Source organism: Felis catus, chromosome A3 (assembly GCF_018350175.1).
Source record: "Felis catus isolate Fca126 chromosome A3, F.catus_Fca126_mat1.0, whole genome shotgun sequence".
Taxonomy (NCBI): domain Eukaryota; kingdom Metazoa; phylum Chordata; class Mammalia; order Carnivora; family Felidae; genus Felis; species Felis catus.
In genome coordinates this window covers 60,875,742-60,893,211 of record NC_058370.1, presented here as the reverse complement: position 1 = coordinate 60,893,211, position 17,470 = coordinate 60,875,742, and the positions used below count along the sequence as shown (strand labels likewise).

General features: G+C 35.1%; 1 protein-coding gene across 9 annotated transcripts in view; it reads right to left on the bottom strand.

The window, feature by feature from the left end:
- The window catches only part of TSGA10 (testis specific 10), a 161,977-nt gene that overhangs the window by 78,563 nt on the left and 65,944 nt on the right, over positions 1 to 17,470 (bottom strand). For all 9 annotated transcript variants that reach the window (XM_045054089.1, XM_045054087.1, XM_045054090.1 and 6 more), the window contains one exon: positions 13,709 to 13,894. In XM_045054089.1, the coding sequence (XP_044910024.1) occupies positions 13,709 to 13,894 (186 nt within the window). The remainder of the gene's footprint in view (positions 1 to 13,708; positions 13,895 to 17,470) is intronic.

Genomic DNA, 17,470 nt, shown 5'->3' with positions numbered 1-17,470 from the left:
AGACTAGTGATGGATCTATCTACTGAAACTTGGCAGGCCAGAAAGGAATGGCAGGAAATCTTCAATGTGATGAACAGAAAAAATATGCAGCCAAGAATCCTTTATCCAGCAAGTCTGTCATTCAGAATAGAAGGAGAGATAAAGGTCTTCCCAAACAAACAAAAACTGAAGGAATTCATCACCACTAAACCAGCCCTACAAGAGATCCTAAGGGGGATTCTGTGACTGAAATGTTCCAAGGACCACAAAGTACCAGAGACATCACCAAAAGCATGAAACCTACAGACATCACAATGACTCTAAACCCATATCTTTCTATGATAATGCAGAATGTAAATGGACTAAATGTTCCAACCAAAAGACATAGGGTATCAGAATGGATAAAAAAAAAAAAAACAAGACCCATCTATTTGCTGTCTACAAGAAACTCATTTTAGACCTGAGGACACCTTCAGATTGAAACTGAGGGGATGGAGAACTATCTGCCATGCTACTGGAAGTCAAAAGAAAGCTGGAGTAGCCATACTTATATCAGACAAACTAGACTTTAAAGGCTGTAACAAGAGATGAAGAAGGGCATTATATAATAATTACAGGGTCTATCCATCAGGAAGAGCTAACAATTATAAATGTCTATGCACCGAATACGGAAGCCCCCAAATATATAAAACAATTAATCACAAACATAAGCAACCTTATTGATAAGAATGTGGTAATTGCAGGGGACTTTAATACTCCAATTACAACAATGGATTGATCATCTAGACACAGGATCAATAAACAAACAAGTGCCCTGAATGATACATTGGATCAGATGGACTTGACAGATACATTTAGAACTCTGCATCCCAAAGCAACAGAATATACTTTCTTCTCAAGTGCACATGGAACATTCTCCAAGAGAGATCACATACTGAGTCACAAAACAGCCCTTCATAAGTATACAAGAACTGAGATCATACCATCCATACTTTCAGACCACAATGCTATGAAACTTGAAATCAACCACAGGAAAAAGTCTGGAAAACCAAAGAGCATGGAGGTTAAAGAACATCCTACTAAAGAATGAATGGGTCAACCAAGCAATTAGAGAAGAAATTAAAGAATATATGGAAACAAATGAAAATGAAAATACAACAATCCAAACGCTTTGGATGCAGCGAAGGCAGTCCTGAGAGGAAAATACACTGCAATCCAGGCCTACCTCCAGAAACAAGAAAAATCCCAAATACAAAATCTAACAGCATACCTAAAGGAAATAGAAGCAGAACAGTAAAGACACCCCAAACCCAGCAGAAGAAGAGAAATAATAAAGATCAGAGCAGAAATAAACAATATAGAATCTAAAAACACTGTAGAGCAGATCAATGAAACCAAGAGTTGGTTTTTTGAAAAAATAAACAAAAGTGATAAACCTCTAGCCAGGCTTCTCAAAAAGAAAAGGGAGATGACCCAAATAGATAAAATCATGAATGAAAATGGAATTATTACAACCAATCCCTCAGAAATACAAGCAATTATCAGGGAATACTATAAAAAATTATATGCCAACAAACTGGACAACCTGGAAGAAATGGACAAATTCCTAAGCACCCACACACTTCCAAAACTCAAACAGGAAGAAAGAGAAAACTTGAACAGATCCATAACCAGTGAAGAAATTGAATCAGTTAACAAAAATCTCCCAACAAATAAGAGTTCAGGACCAGATGGCTTCCCAGGGGAATTCTACCAGACATTTAAAGCAGAGAAAATACCTATCCTTCTCAAGCTGCTCCAAAAAATAGAAAGGGAAGGAAAATTTCCAGACTCATTCTATGAAGTCAGCATCACTTAGATTCCTAAACCAGCCAGAGACCCAGCAAAAAAAGAGAACTACAAGCCAATATCCCTGATGAATATGGATGCAAAAATTCTCAATAAGATACTAGCAAATCGAATTCAACAGCATATAAAAATTATACACCATGATCAAGTGGGATTCATTCCTGGGCTGCAGGGCCGGTTCAACATTCGCAAATCAATCAATGTGATACATCACATTAATAAAAGAAAAGATAAGAACCTTAGGATCCTGTCAATCGATGCAGAAAAAGCACTTGACAAAATTCAGCACCTTTTCTTAATAAAAACCCTTGAGAAAGTCGGGATAGAAGGAACATACTTAAAGATCATAAAAGCCATTTATGAAAACCCCACAGCTAACATCATCCTCAATGGGGAAAAACTGAGAGCTTTCCCCCTGAGATCAGGAACACGGCAGGGATGTCCACTCTCACCGCTGTTGTTTAACATAGTGTTGGAAGTGCTAGCATCAGCAATCAGACAACAAAAGGAAATCAAAGGCATCAAAACTGGCAAAGATGAAGTCAAGCTTTCACTTTTTGCAGATGACATGATATTATACATGGAAAACCCAATAGACTCCACCAAAAGTCTGTTAGAACTGATACATGAATTCAGCAAAGTCACAGGATACAAAATCAATGTACAGAAATCAGTTGCATTCTTATACACTAATAATGAAGCAACAGAAAGACAAATAAAGAAACTGATCCCATTCACAACTGCACCAAGAAGCATAGAATACCTAGGAATAAACCTAACCAAAGATGTAAAAGATCTATATGCTGTAAACTATAGAAAGCTTATGAAGGAAATTGAAGAAGACATAAAGAAATGGAAAAACATTCCATGCTCATGGATTAGAAGAATAAATATTATTAAAATGTCAACACTACCCAAAGCAATCTACACATTCAATGCAATCCCAATCAAAATTGCACGAGCATTCTTCTCAAAGATAGAACAAGCAATTCTAAAATTTGTATGGAACCACAGAAGACCCCGTATAGCCAAAGTAATTTTGAAGAAGACCAAAGCAGGAGGCATCACAATCCCAGACTTTAGCCTCTACTACAAAGCTGTCATCATCAAGACAGCATGGTATTGTCACAAAAACAGACACATAGACCAATGGAATAGAATAGAAACCCCAGAACTAGACCCACAAACGTATGGCCAACTCATCTTTGACAAAGCAGGAAAGAACATCCAATGGAAAAAAGTCTCTTTAACAAATGGTGCTGGGAGAACTGGACAGCAACATGCAGAAGGATGAAACTAGACCACTTTCTTACATCATTCACAAAAATAAACTCAAAATGGATAAAGGACCTGAATGTGAGACAGGAAACCATCAAAATCCTAGAGGAGAAAGCAGGAAAAAAACCTCTCAGACCTCAGCTGCAGCAATTTCTTAGCAATTTCTTACTTGACACATTTCCAAAAGCAAGGGAATTAAAAGCAAAAATGAACTATTGGGACCTCATGAAGATAAAAAGCTTCTGCACTGTGAAAGAAACAATCAACAAAACTAAAAGGCAACCAATGGAATGGGAAAAGATATTTGCAAATGACATATCAGACAAAGGGCTAGTATCCAAAATCAATAAAGAGCTCACCAAACTCCACACCTGAAAAAAAAATAATCCAGTGAAGAAATGGGCAAAAAACATGAATAGACACTTCTCAAAAGAAGACATCCAAATGGCCAACAGACACATGAAAAGATGCTCAACGTCGCTCCTCATCAGGGAAATACAAGTCAAAACCACACTCAGATACCACCTCACACCAGTTAGAGTGGCTAATATGAACAAATCAGGAGACTATAGATGCTGGAGAGGATGTGGAGAAACGGAAACCCTCTTGCACTGTTGGTGGGAATGCATACTGGTCCAGCCGCTCTGGAAAACAGTGTGGAGGTTCCTCAAAAAATTAAAAATAGATCTACCCTATGACCCAGCAATAGCACTGCCAGGAATTTACCCAAGGGATACAGGAGTGCTGATACATAGGGGCACTTGTACCCCAATGTTTATAGTAGCACTTTCAACAATAGCCAAATTATGGAAAGATCCTCAATGTCCATCCACTGATGAATGGGTAAAGAAATTGTGGTTCATATACAGAATGGAATACTACATGGCAATCAGAAAGAATGAAATATGGCCTTTTGTAGCAATGTGGATGGAACTGGAGAGTGTTATGCTAAGTGAAATAAGTCATAGGAAGACAGATACCATATGTTTTCACTCTTATGTGGATCCTGAGAAACTTAACAGAAGACCATGGGGGAGGCGAAGGAAAAAAAAAAGGTTAGGGAGGGAGGGAGCCAAAACATAAGAGACTCTTAAAAACTGAGATCTGAGGGTTGATGGGAGGTGGGAGGGAGGGGAAAGTGGGTGATGGGCATTGAGGAGGGCACCTGTTGGAATGAGCACTGGGTGTTGTATGGAAACCAATTTGACAATAAATTTCATATTTTAAAAAATAAATAAATAAGGTAAGAAAAAAATTAAAATTAAAATTAAAAAAATCAATGTATTAACCATTTAACAAGCCAAAAATATAAAAATAAAAATGATATGACCATCTCAATATTTGCAGAAAAGGCATTTGATGAAATTCTATACCCATTCATGATAAAAATTCTAAGTAACCTTAGAAGAGAAGGTCTTCAACCTGATAAAATGTTTCTACAAAAACATGCAGCTAATATCATAGTCAAAAAAGAAATACTGAATCCTTTTTCCTTAAGATGACAAATGAGGCAAAGATGTCCACTCTCATCACTTTGTTCAATACCAGACAGAAAAGAAAGGCATTCAGATTGGAAAAAAAGAAGTAAAACTATTTCTATATGCAAAGGACATGACTGTATTATGTAGAAAATCCTTTAAAATCTACCAAAAAAAAAAAAAAACCCTACTAGAACTAAAAAAATTGAATTTAAGCAATATTACAGAATAAAAGATAACAAAATTCTACCTTATTTCTGTGTATAGACTATCAAAAACTGCAATACAAAATTTAGGAATGAAATATCATTTTCAATGGCATTTTAAAAACCCATGAGATAAGGATAATAACAATATATGTATATAATATCTATACACTAAAAAGTATAAAACATGTGGATAGACTATATTTATGTCCCCAAAGATTCATTATTAAGATCTTCAACTTGCTCCATATTGATCTGTACATTCAATACCATGCTATCAAACTCCGTATAAGTTTTTCTCTGTAGAAAATAACTCATTCTAAAATTTATATGGAAATGAAGAGGCCCCATAACAGCAGACCTTCTCAGAAAGAACACATTTGGAGGATTCACACTAATTCATTTGAAGACTTTCTGTAAGGCTATATTAATTAATGAAGCTTTATACGATACTGGCTTACTATGACACTGGCTAAGAATAGACATATATATCCATGGACAGAAGAGTTCAGAAATAGATTCATACCAAAAAAACAGAAAATAAAAGAAATAGATCCATACACACAGGATTATTTTATTTTTGCTAAAAGTTCTTAGATAACTCAGTGGTGAAATACCATCTTTTCAACAAATAGCACTGGACAACTTCAAATCATGTGGGGAAAAAAATAAACCTCGATCATTATCTTACATCATACATAACTATCAATTCAAAATGTATCATAGACTACAATACAAAAATGTAAGATTTCTGGAAGAAGAAAAGAAGAAAGCCGATGCATCTTGTTGTATGCAAAGATTTATGAGATAGGACACAGAAATACCAAGTAGGAAAAAAAAACCTGATAAACTGGACTTGACCAAAAATTTAAAACCTCTGCTCTTCAAAAGACTTAAAAAGGCAAGCCAATGACTAGGAGAAAATATTTAAAAGTATACATATCTGACAAAGAAACATCTAGAGTGTTCCAAAAAATTCTTACAACTTGGTAACAGGAATCATAATAAAAAGATGGGCAACAGATTTGAACAGACACTTCGCAAAAGATATTTTCATGATCATTAAGAATGTGGAAAGCTGCACTACATTATTAGTTAAAAAGGAAATGCAAACTAAAACTACAATGTGACAATACATGTGTCAGGAAAAATGGAGAACCACTGGAACTCTCATTCAATGCAAATGGGAGAGTAAAGTGATACAACCAGTTTGCAAAATAGTTTGTCAGTTTCTTACAAAGTTAAGCCTACTTATATGATCCAGCAATTCTGCTGCTAGTTTTTTACCCTAGAAAAAGTGAAAATTTATGCACAAAGACTTGTGCATGATGTTCATAGCTGTTTATTCATAATGGCCAAAAACTAGAAACAATCTGTTATAAACTAAATTGTGTCCCTTAAAATGCATATGTTGAAGCCCTAACACCCCAGGATGACTGTACTTGGAGACAGGGCCTTTATGAAGGTGATTAAGGCTAAACGAGACCATAAGAATGGGGATTTAATCAAATATGACTGTGCCCCTACAAGAAGAATCACCAGGGATGCACATGCACAAAAGAAAGGCCTTGTGAGGACATAGTAATAAGGTGGCCAATCTGCAGACCAAGTTAAGAGGCCTCAGAAGAAACTTAAACTGCCATCACCTTGATCTTGGACTGCCAAACTCCAGAACTGAGAGAACATAAATTTATACTGTTTAAGCCACCCAATCTGCAGTATTTTATTTCACCAGAGTTAGCAGACTAATGCACACATTAAATGTCCATTAATAGGTGAATAAACAGATTGTGATATGGCTATGCAATGGAATACTATTCAACAATATGAACTAATGAATGAACTAACATGCAACATGTATGAACTTCATATCATTATGGTGAGTGAGACAAGTTAAGACACAAATGAATACTTACTGTCTGATTCCATTTGTATAAAATTTTAGAGAAAGCAAATCTTATCTATAGTGACAGAAAGAAAACCAGTAATTGCTTAGGGATTGGGATGGATTGACTGCAAAAGGACTTGAAGGAATGTTAGGAAGGTGATGGAATGTTCTATACTATAACATGATTATACAGATGACTGTGAAAACGTATTCATTTGTCAAAACTCATCTGATCATAATGAGAATTTTTTATTGTATGTAAGTTACATTTCAGTATAGATGGTTAAAAATTAGTTTAAGTAGAGAGTTATTCAGGTGACTCATCACACATTTATATTTTCATCATAAATATATAAAATGCTGAACTAATAGCAGCCTTAAAAATATGGCAAAAACTGAGAAAATCATTCACAGAAAAATAGACAAATCCACAATTATAGAGGAGGATCTTAAGACATTTCTTTCAGTAACTAAAAATCAAAAATACAAATTTGGTAAGGGTTTTTAAGAACTGAATGACACTGTTAACAAGCCTAATCACATGTATATATAAATATGCTATATATAAATACATATAACATACATATGCCCCCCAAAATAAGTGAATACACCTGCTTTTCAAGCTCATTTATAGTATTATCAAATATTGTGTACCCTGCCACTAAGCAAGCCTTAACAGATATCAATAAGTTAATATCATATAAGCCATATTATTTCATCATAATATACAACAAAACTAGATATAAAAAATAGAATAATAATATCAAGTCCCCTGTGCATTGGAAATTTTAAAAATAGCTTCAGTGATCATAATTACTTTGGATATAAACAGACCAAACACTCCAATCAAAAGGCACAGAGTATCAGAATGAATAAAAAATCAAGATCCATCTATATGCTGCTTATAAAAGACTCATTTTAAACCTAAAGACACTTGCAGATTGAAAGTGAGGGGACGGAGAAACATTTATCATGCAAACCAATGTCAAAGGAAAGCCAGAGTATAATGCATATATCAGACAACTACACTTTAAAACAAAGACTATAACAGAGACAAAGAAGGGCATTATATAATCATAAAGGGGACAATCCAAGAAGAAGATATAACAATTGTAAAAATTTTTACACTCAACATGAGAGCACCCAATAATTAAAACAATTAATAACAAACATAAAAGAACTCATTGATAATAACATAATAATAGTAGGGGACTTTAACACCCCACCTGTATCAATGGACAGATCATCTAAACAGAAAATAAACAAGAAAACAATGACTTTGAATGACACTCTGGACCAGATGGACTTAACATATATTCAGAATATTCCATCCTAAAACAGCAGAATATTCATTCGTTTCAAGTGCACATGGAACATTCTCCAGAATAGATCACATTTTAGGTCACAAAACAGGCCCCAACAAGTACAAAAACACTGAAATCATATCATGCACATTTTCTGACCATAATGCTATGAATCTAGAAGTCAACCACAAGAAAAAGTTCAAAAGACCACAAATACATGGAGGTTAGATAACATGCTACTACATAATGAATGGGTCAACCACGAAATCAAAGAAGAAATTTAAAAATACCTGGAAACAAATGAAAATGAAAACACAATGGTCAAAAACCTTGGGGAAGCAGCAAAAGTGGTCCTAAGAGGGAAGTATATAGAAATACGGCCTACCTCATGAAGCAAGAAAAATCTCAAATATACAATTCTAACCTTACACCTAAAGGAGCTAGAAAAAGAACAAATGAAGCCTATCCCAGCAGAATGAAGGAAATAATAAAGATTAGAACAGAGATAAATGATATAGAAACTAAAAAAACAATAGAACAGATCAATGAAACTAGGAGCTGGTTCTTTAAAAAAATTCATAAAATTGATAAACCTCTAGCCAGACTTATCAAAAACAAAAGAGAAAGGATCCAAATAAATAAAATCATGAATGAGAAAGGAGAAATAACAACCAAAAAAAAAAAAAAAAAAAGAAATGCAAACAATTACAAGAGAATACTATGAAAAACTATATGCAAACAAAGGACAACCTGGATGAAATAGATAAATTCCTAGAAACATATAAACCACCAAAACTGAAATAGGAAGGAAAAAAAAAAAAAACTTGAACAGACTGATAAACAGCAAAGAAATTGAATCAGTGATTAAAAAAAACAAAAAAAACAAAAAACACAAAAAAAAACACACTCCCAACAAACAAAAGTCCAGAGCCAGATGGCTTCACAGGCAAATTCTACCAAACATTTAAAGAAGAGTTAATACCTATTCTTCTCAAACAATTCCAAAAAATAGAAAAGAAAGGAAAACTTCCAAATTCATTCTATGAGGCCAGCATTACCCTGATACCAAAAGTAGATAAAGACTTCACTAAAAAGAAAACTACAGGCTAATACCCCTGATGAACATGGATGCAAAAATGTAAAAATTCTCAATAAAAACTAGCAAAACTGAATCCAATAACACATTAAAAAAATCATTCACCACAATCAAGTGGGATTTATTCCTGGGTTGCAAGGGTAGTTCAATATTCATAAATCAAACAATGTGATACACCACATTGATAAAAGAAAGCATAAGAACCATACAATCATTTCAACAGAAGACACATTTGACAAAGTACATCTATTCATGATAAAAACCCTCAACAAAATAGGTTTAGGGAGAACATACCTCAACATAATAAAGGCCATATATGAAAAACCCACAGATAATATCATCATCATCAGTGGGGAAAAGCTGAGAGCTTTTCCTCTAGAGTCAGGAACAAGACAAGGATGTCCACCCTCACCACTGTACCACCACTAGTACCACTAGTACTGGAAGTCCTAGACACAGCAATCAGACAACAAAAAGAAATAAAAGGCATCCAAATTGGCAAGGAGAATGTAAAAGTTTCACTATTTTCAGATGAGATGATACTCTATATAGAAAATCCAAAAGCCTCCGCCAAAACCTGCTAGAAATGATACACAAATTCAGTAAAGTTGCAAAAGTTCAGTAAAGGATACAAAATTAACATACAGAAATCTGTTGCCTTTCTATACACCAATAATGAAGCAGCAGAAAAAGAAATTAAGGAATCAATCCCATTGGCAATTGCACCAAAAACCATAAGGAACCTAGGAATAAACCTAATCAAAGAGGTGAAAGACCTGTACTCTGAAAACTATAAAACACTGATGAAAAAAACTGAAGAACAAAGAAATGGAAAGACATTCCATGTTCATGGATTGAAAGAACAAATATTGTTAAAATGTCTCTACTACCCGAAGTAAGCTACAAATTAAAGGCAATTCCTATCAATATACCAATCACATTTTTCACAGACCGAGAACAAACATTCCTAAAATTTGTATGGAACCACAAAAGACCTTGAATAGCCAAAGCAACCTTGAAAAAGAAAAGCAAAGCTGGAGGTATCACAATTCCAAATTTTAAATTACACTACAAAGCTGTAGTGATCAAAACAGTATGGTACTGGCCCAAAAATAGACACATAGATCAATGGAACAGAATAGAAAACCCAGAAATAAACCCACAGCTATATGGTCAATTAATCTTCAACAAAGCAGGAAAGAATGTCCAATGGGAAAAAGGCAGTCTCTTCAACAAATGGTGCTGGGAAAACTGGAGAGCAACATGCAAAAGAATGAAACTGGGCCAATCTCTTACACCAAACACAAAACTAAATTCAAAGTGGATTAAAGACCTAATTTTGAGACCCCAAAACATCAAAATCCTAGAGGAGTACACAGACAGTAACCTCTTTGACAACAGCTGTAGCAACTTCTTTCTAGATATGTCTCCTGAGGCAAGGGAAACAAAAGCAAAAATAAATTATTGGGATTTCATCAAAATAAAAAGCTTCTGCACAGCAAAGGAAACAATCAACAAAACTAAAAGGTAACCTACGGGATGGGAGAAGATATTTGCAAATGAGAAATGAGGAATGATAAAGGGTTAGTATCCAAAATCTATAAAGAACTTATCAAACTCAACACCCAAAATATGAATAATCCAATTAAAAATGGACAGAAGACACGAATAGATACTTTTCCAAAGAAGACATCCAGATGGGCAGCAGACATGTGAAACAATGCTCAACATCACTCATCATCAGAGAATAAAAATCAAGACTACAATGAAATATTACCTCACTCCTGTCAGAAGGGCTAAAATCAAAAACACAAGAAACAGTAGATGTTGGCGAGGATGTGGAGAAAGGGGAACCCCTCCTGCACTGTTGGTGGGAATGCAAACTGGTGTAGCTACTCTGAAAAACAGATGGATATTCCTCAGAAAGTTAAAAAAAGAACTACCCTATGATCCAGCAATTGCATTACTAGGTATTCACCCAAAGAATACAAAATACTAATTCAAAGGGATACATGTACCCCAGTGTTTATAGCAGCATTAACTACAATAGCCAAATTATGGAAACAGCTCATGTGTCCATCAGCTGATGAATGGATAAAAGAAGATGTGGTATACTTATACAATGAAATGTTACTCAGCCATCAAAAAGAATGACATCTTGCCATTTGCAACAACATGGAAGGAGCTAGAGAGTATTACGCTAAGTGAAGTAAGTCAGTCAGAGAGACAGATACCATATGATTTCACTCATGTGGAATTTAAGAAACAAAATAAATAAGCAAGAGGGAAAAAAAGAGAGAGGAAGGCAAACCAAGAAACAGATTCTTGACTATAGAGAACAAACTGATGGTTACCAGCAGGGAGGTTGGTGGGGGACTCGGGGAAATAGAGGATGGGGATTAAGGAGGGCATTTGTGATAAGCACTAAGTGTTGTATGAAAGTTTTGAATCACTATATTGTACACCTGAAACTAATATTACACTATATGTTAACTAACTGGAATTTAAATAAAAACTTAAAAAAAGAAAATAAAGTAGTTAAAATTTTTGAAAAAAATAAATAACTTCAGTGATCAAAAATAAATCGTTATTAAAATAAATCATTATTGAACTAGGTGATACTTTTAAGTGAATGGCAATAAAAGCATTACCTCAAAACTTGTAGGATGCAGCCAAAGAAATATTTAGAAAGAAATTCATACAAAAGAAGAAAGATGTTAAATTATGGAATTTGATATATTTATTTTATAATGTATTTGAAAGAGTTTAATAAGGATAGCCAAAATAATTTGGGGGAACATTAATCCCAGATATCAAGACTTAACATAAAACTATATAAGTTTCAAGAGTTTATTGTCGGCAAACAGATAAAGTTATGAATGGAGCAGAACAAATGGAAATTTATTTTTATGACAAAGTAGACTTATAATTCAGTGAATAAAGAATGGGGATATCCATCTACAAAAATAAAAAATTACATCTCTATGTCAAACCACACACAATTCAACCTTAAGTGGATTAAATATCTAAATGTAAAGGGCAAAATTCCACATACTTTTAGAATTTTAGAAGAACCTTTAAAAGAAAATATAAGAAAATATCTTTGTATTCTTGGAATAGCAAAGGATTTCTTAAAGAAGACATATAAACATAAACCATATTTGGGAGAGATTGACAATAATTCTGACAGCATCAGAATTTAAAACTTCTGTTTATATTCCAAGCACAATGAAAAGACAAGTAACAGCAAAAGAGGATAACTATAATACCTTTAAATTTTTTTAAGTTTATTTATTTATTTTTGAGAGTGAGAAAGAGAGAGTATGTGTGTGTGTGCACAAGCAGGGGAGGGGCAGAGAGAGAGAGAGAGAGAGAGAGAGAGAGAGAGAGAGAGAGAGAGAATCCCAAGCAGGCTCCACAATGTCAGCACAGAACCCTATTTGGGGCTTGAACTCAAACCATGAGATCATGACCTGAGCCGAAATCAAGAGTCAGATGCTTAACTGAGCCACCCAGGCATCCCAGCTATAATATCTTTCAAAGGATTATTACCAAGAGTATATAGATAATCCTGATAAGTCAATATGAAAAAGATAAATAACCCAATAGAAAAATGAGCAAAGTTTACAAAAATTCATTCAAGAGAAAATTTATAGAGGAGGAATTCTGAATGGCCAAGAAATAAGAAAAAATTCTCAATTTCACTTGTAATCAAGGAAACAGAAAACAAAAAGTATAGAAAACATTTTAAAGTTTGATAATATCAAGTATTGCTTAGTACTTGAGAAAATACCAACTCCATGATTTCTGATGAAATGGTAAAATTTTAGAGAGCAATACAATACTTCGAAGAGTTAAACCTGCCCTGTTATTCCACTTCTAGTCATAAACCCAGAGAAATATATACCCGAGGAGAAACATAAAAGAATGTTTGTTGCAGCATTTTATTAAAGAAAAAGTGAAGACAATTAAATTTCCTTTAATATGGGAATGAATTTTAATATTTACACAATGACTATAAGATGCAACTGTTTAGATCTATACTTTGTGTATCACATAGATAAATTTCAAAATTATAATATTGAGCAAAAAAGGCAAATTACAAATGGATATCTAGAGTATCACTTAAAAACCTAAAGCACACAAAACAACGTTATATATCATTTGTGGGTGATAGATATGTAGAAGAAGCATAAACATATGCAAAAGAGTTATACAACTGACATGAAAGTTATTCACACCAGTCATTAGGGAGGCAAGAGGGAAAAGGATGAGTTCTATCTGTAATATTTTGTTTCTTTACATAAAGAGAAACTTGAAGCAACAGTGGAAAATATTAGCATCCTTTAACCAGTGAGATGTGTGTATATATTTTATTTACTTTTTTTTGCACTTTTTTGGTATGTCTGAAATAGTTCCTAACTTTTAAAAATGCTAAAGATTATTCTAGTTGTAGGGTAGATAATAGATTAGAGCAAAACCAGAGTGGGTATTGGAGAACAATTAGGCTACAATTCATAGTATATTTAAATAATTTAAATGTTTGTTTATATATTTAATTTATGGAATGCCAAACAAAACTCTTTCAAAATGATGTAGAATGTCCCACAAATACATTTTCCCAAACTTACCTGCTCCACCTCTCTGTTGAGAGAATCTACTTTTTCTTTTAATCTGTTACCTTCTGCCTCAGCAGTAATAAGTTCTAATTTGAGGGTATTGTTATCTGCCTCTGCTTGACGGGCCTTATTTTCCCAGTTTTCAGCATCTTCATTGGCTTTTCGGAGTTGGTCCATAATTTGCCGGTTCTCAGATTCCTAAAAAGCAATTTTAGGACTTACTTTAAAAGATGTAAAATGGTCAACATACAATATAAAGTAAACATTATTTGCCAGGTCACGGGAAATTTATTTGCTACAGAACCATTTGTAACATAATCTCAAGAAATCGTATCTATATTCTCCATTTAGAAAATTGGTCATCCTGTAATCAACAAAAGGGAGTGGGACCAGGATCTACCCTGCCTCCTGAGTCACACTCACCCATCTAGTAAAGTCAAGTTGGTTCCTATACTTGCTTTTGTTCAAACAAAATCCTTCATTGCCTCCTCTCCCTATATATCCGTTTAGTGACTATTTGCTACTCTGGTTTTTGAGTCTCTGCCTTGGCCAACCTTCTATACCTGTGCATTCCTTTGTTCCTGACTGCTTTTCTAGATTGTACTGGCTACAGAACTTGTGACTAACTACAAATTTCAAGCATAAATCTCTGATAATTCTGTTGATTTGGCACATCACCTGTCTAGTTCCTGCCTTTCATTCATAACCTCAGTCTTAATTTTCTCTATCATGGACTGTTCTATGATTTATGATTTACTTTTGCTTACTGTTCTAGTAACTTACCTAAAATTTCTAAGAAATAAAACAACAAACCTATGCCAACAAACACTACTCATAACTATACAGTCATATTGGGCATACAATATAGAACCACATTTTTAAAACTTCTTAATTTTTGTAAGTTTATTTATTTTGAGAGAGACAGAGAGTACACGCGCACACAAGTGAGAGGCAGAAAGACAGGGAGAGACAGAGAATCCCAAGCAGGCTCTCCATTATAAGTGCGGAGTCCAATGCAGGGCCTGAACCCATAAACTGCTATATCACAACCCCAGCTGATATCAAGAGTTGGACGCTCAATTGACTGAGCCACCCAGGTGCCCCAAACCATATGTTTAAAACCTTAAAAGTTCTATCATGAGAGACTAAAAAGTGGGATCTTATTTCTAAAGGAATATAATAACTCCACAAATACACAAATAGTATACTATATTGAGTAATCATTATGAGGCTATTTTTAAAAACATGTTTTAGTAATATGGTTTGGCTAACTCATTCTTACAAAGTCATTTATAATTTTGGTTATTATTAAAAAGGTACCAGACCTCTCTCTCATTAATACCTGTTAATAACCTGTGAATTTCTATCAGAACCATAAAATGATCACATTGCAATAAATGATATCTCACCCTAAGAAGGCTTTCAAATCAGATTTAAGTTTTCACAAATATGATTAACCATGAGACTGGTTAAAATTCAGTTAATATCGCCACCTTGTGGTTTGGTTACCTATGACTAATATAGAATCTTGTCAAGTTTGTTAACATGCTCAACTACTGCACTGACTTTCAAGATTTGGATATTTTCAATGTGCCTGTAGGAATCTGATGTGTTTTTCCATTATTGTACTAAAAACAACAGCTGTGCACTTAGTATGTACCTGGGAAACACACGGTACAGTATGTATAAACTGAATTCTACCCCCATCACTCTTCACCCTCTTTAACTTTCTGTGGCACTCACTGTCTATGCCATTCTCTTAACACTGCCTGAGAGTTTTATGTTGTTAGGTGTGGATGTCCAGTCTCCCCAGTAACACTCTGAGTTCCTCAAAGATAGAAACCATTTTTTATACTATATTAAGTTTTCTAAAATACGAACCATTTCTTATATTAAATGTAGTTTTGTGACTCCCAGGTAACACATGGTTCAAGGTTCAAGCAGTAAAAAGGGACTGGCATGAATGTGTCACTCCTGGTCACCAAATACCTGGTGCACCTCCCTCTGGTCAACCAGAAACCATATTTTCCCTTTTTTTGTATCTACTCAAAGCAACCAGAGCAGTGTGGAGCCCAAGATAGGCAACAGAAATCAAAACCACAATGAGATACCACCTCACACCTTTCAGAATGGCTAAAATTAACAACTTAGGAAACAACAGATGCTGATGAGGATGCAGAGAAAGAGGATCTCTTTTGCACTGTTGGTGGGAATGCAAACTGGTATACCCACAGTGGAAAAGAGTTATGGAGGTTCCTCAAAAAATTAAAAATAGAACTACTGTACAACCCAGCAATTGCACTATTAGGTATTTATCCAGAGGATATAAAAATGCTGAATTCGAAGGGGCACATGCACCCCAATGTTTATAACAGCACTATCAACAACAGCCAAATTATGGAACAAGCCCAAATGTCCATCAACTGATGAATGGATAAAGAAGATGTGGTACACACACACACACACACACACACACACACACACACACACAATGGAATACTACTCAGCGATGAAAAAGAATGAAACCTTGGGACACTTGGGTGGCTCAGTCGGTTAAGCATCAGACTTTGGCTCAGGTCATGATCTCATGGTTTGTGGGTTCGAGACCCATATTGAGGTCTGTGCTGACAGCTCAGAGGCTGGAGCCTGCTTCGGATTCTGTATCTCCCTCTCTCTCTCCCCCTCCCCTGTTCATGCTCTGTCTCTCAAAAATAAATGTCAAAAACTTTTTTAAAAAGAATGAAATCTTGCTTGCCATTTGCAACAATGTGGATGGAACTAGAGTCTATTATGCTAAGCAAAATAAGAGAAAGGCAGATATATGACTTCACTTATATGTGGAATCTGAGAAAAACAACAGATGAGCATAGGGGAAGGGAAGGAAAAATAAGGTAAAAACAGAGGGAGGCAAACCATAAGAGACTCTTAAAGACAAAGAACAAGCTGAGGGTTGCTGGAGGGGAGGTTGGTGGGGGGATGGGTTAAATGAGTGATGGGCTTTAAGGAGGGCATTTTTGGGGATGAGCACTGGGTGTCATATATAAAAGAACAATCATTGGGTTCTACACCTGAAGCCAAGACTACACTGCATGTTAACTAACTCGAATTTGAATTTTTTAAAAAAGTGAAACTATTCTTTGGTTTTTCCAATTGCCTTTCAGCATCTGTTTACCTCTTTCTGGTGCTGTCCCCACCTCAGTACCCTCCACCTCTGGTCCATTATTGGGCTCAATACTATACTTCCCCACAGCAAAACTGGCTGCCTCAGCTGTAATCCTTTGTGCTACTTGACTGAATTAAGGATACAGCCTCCCCTAATTGATCTCCCTCTTTCTGATTTTGTTAGCCTTCTGATTTATTCCTCCCCAAATCACCAGAATGATCTTTCTGAAAGGCAATTCTTCAAATAACTTCTGGGCTCATGTTGTAACAAAAGCTTCCTGAAAACAGAGTTCAAACAAGTCCTTCTACCTCTGTGTTATCACTACCTATACCATCCCCTCTAGCTACAGAACCTACTTTTTTCCCCTTACACCTTTGTTCAGATTGTCCTCACTGCCCGGGGTGCCATTCTGTTTCCTACTTTTCATCTCTGGCACCTCAGCACCTACCATACTACATGCTGAATGAGTGAATGAATCAAGTGCTCAACAATTCTTAATGGACCTGTGGTTTATTCTCTCAGGGGACTGCCAGGATCCATCCAGTTTTGTTGTGAAACAAAAGAACTCACAGAAGGACACCAACAGCTGAGAGAAGCCTGATGTGTGATGT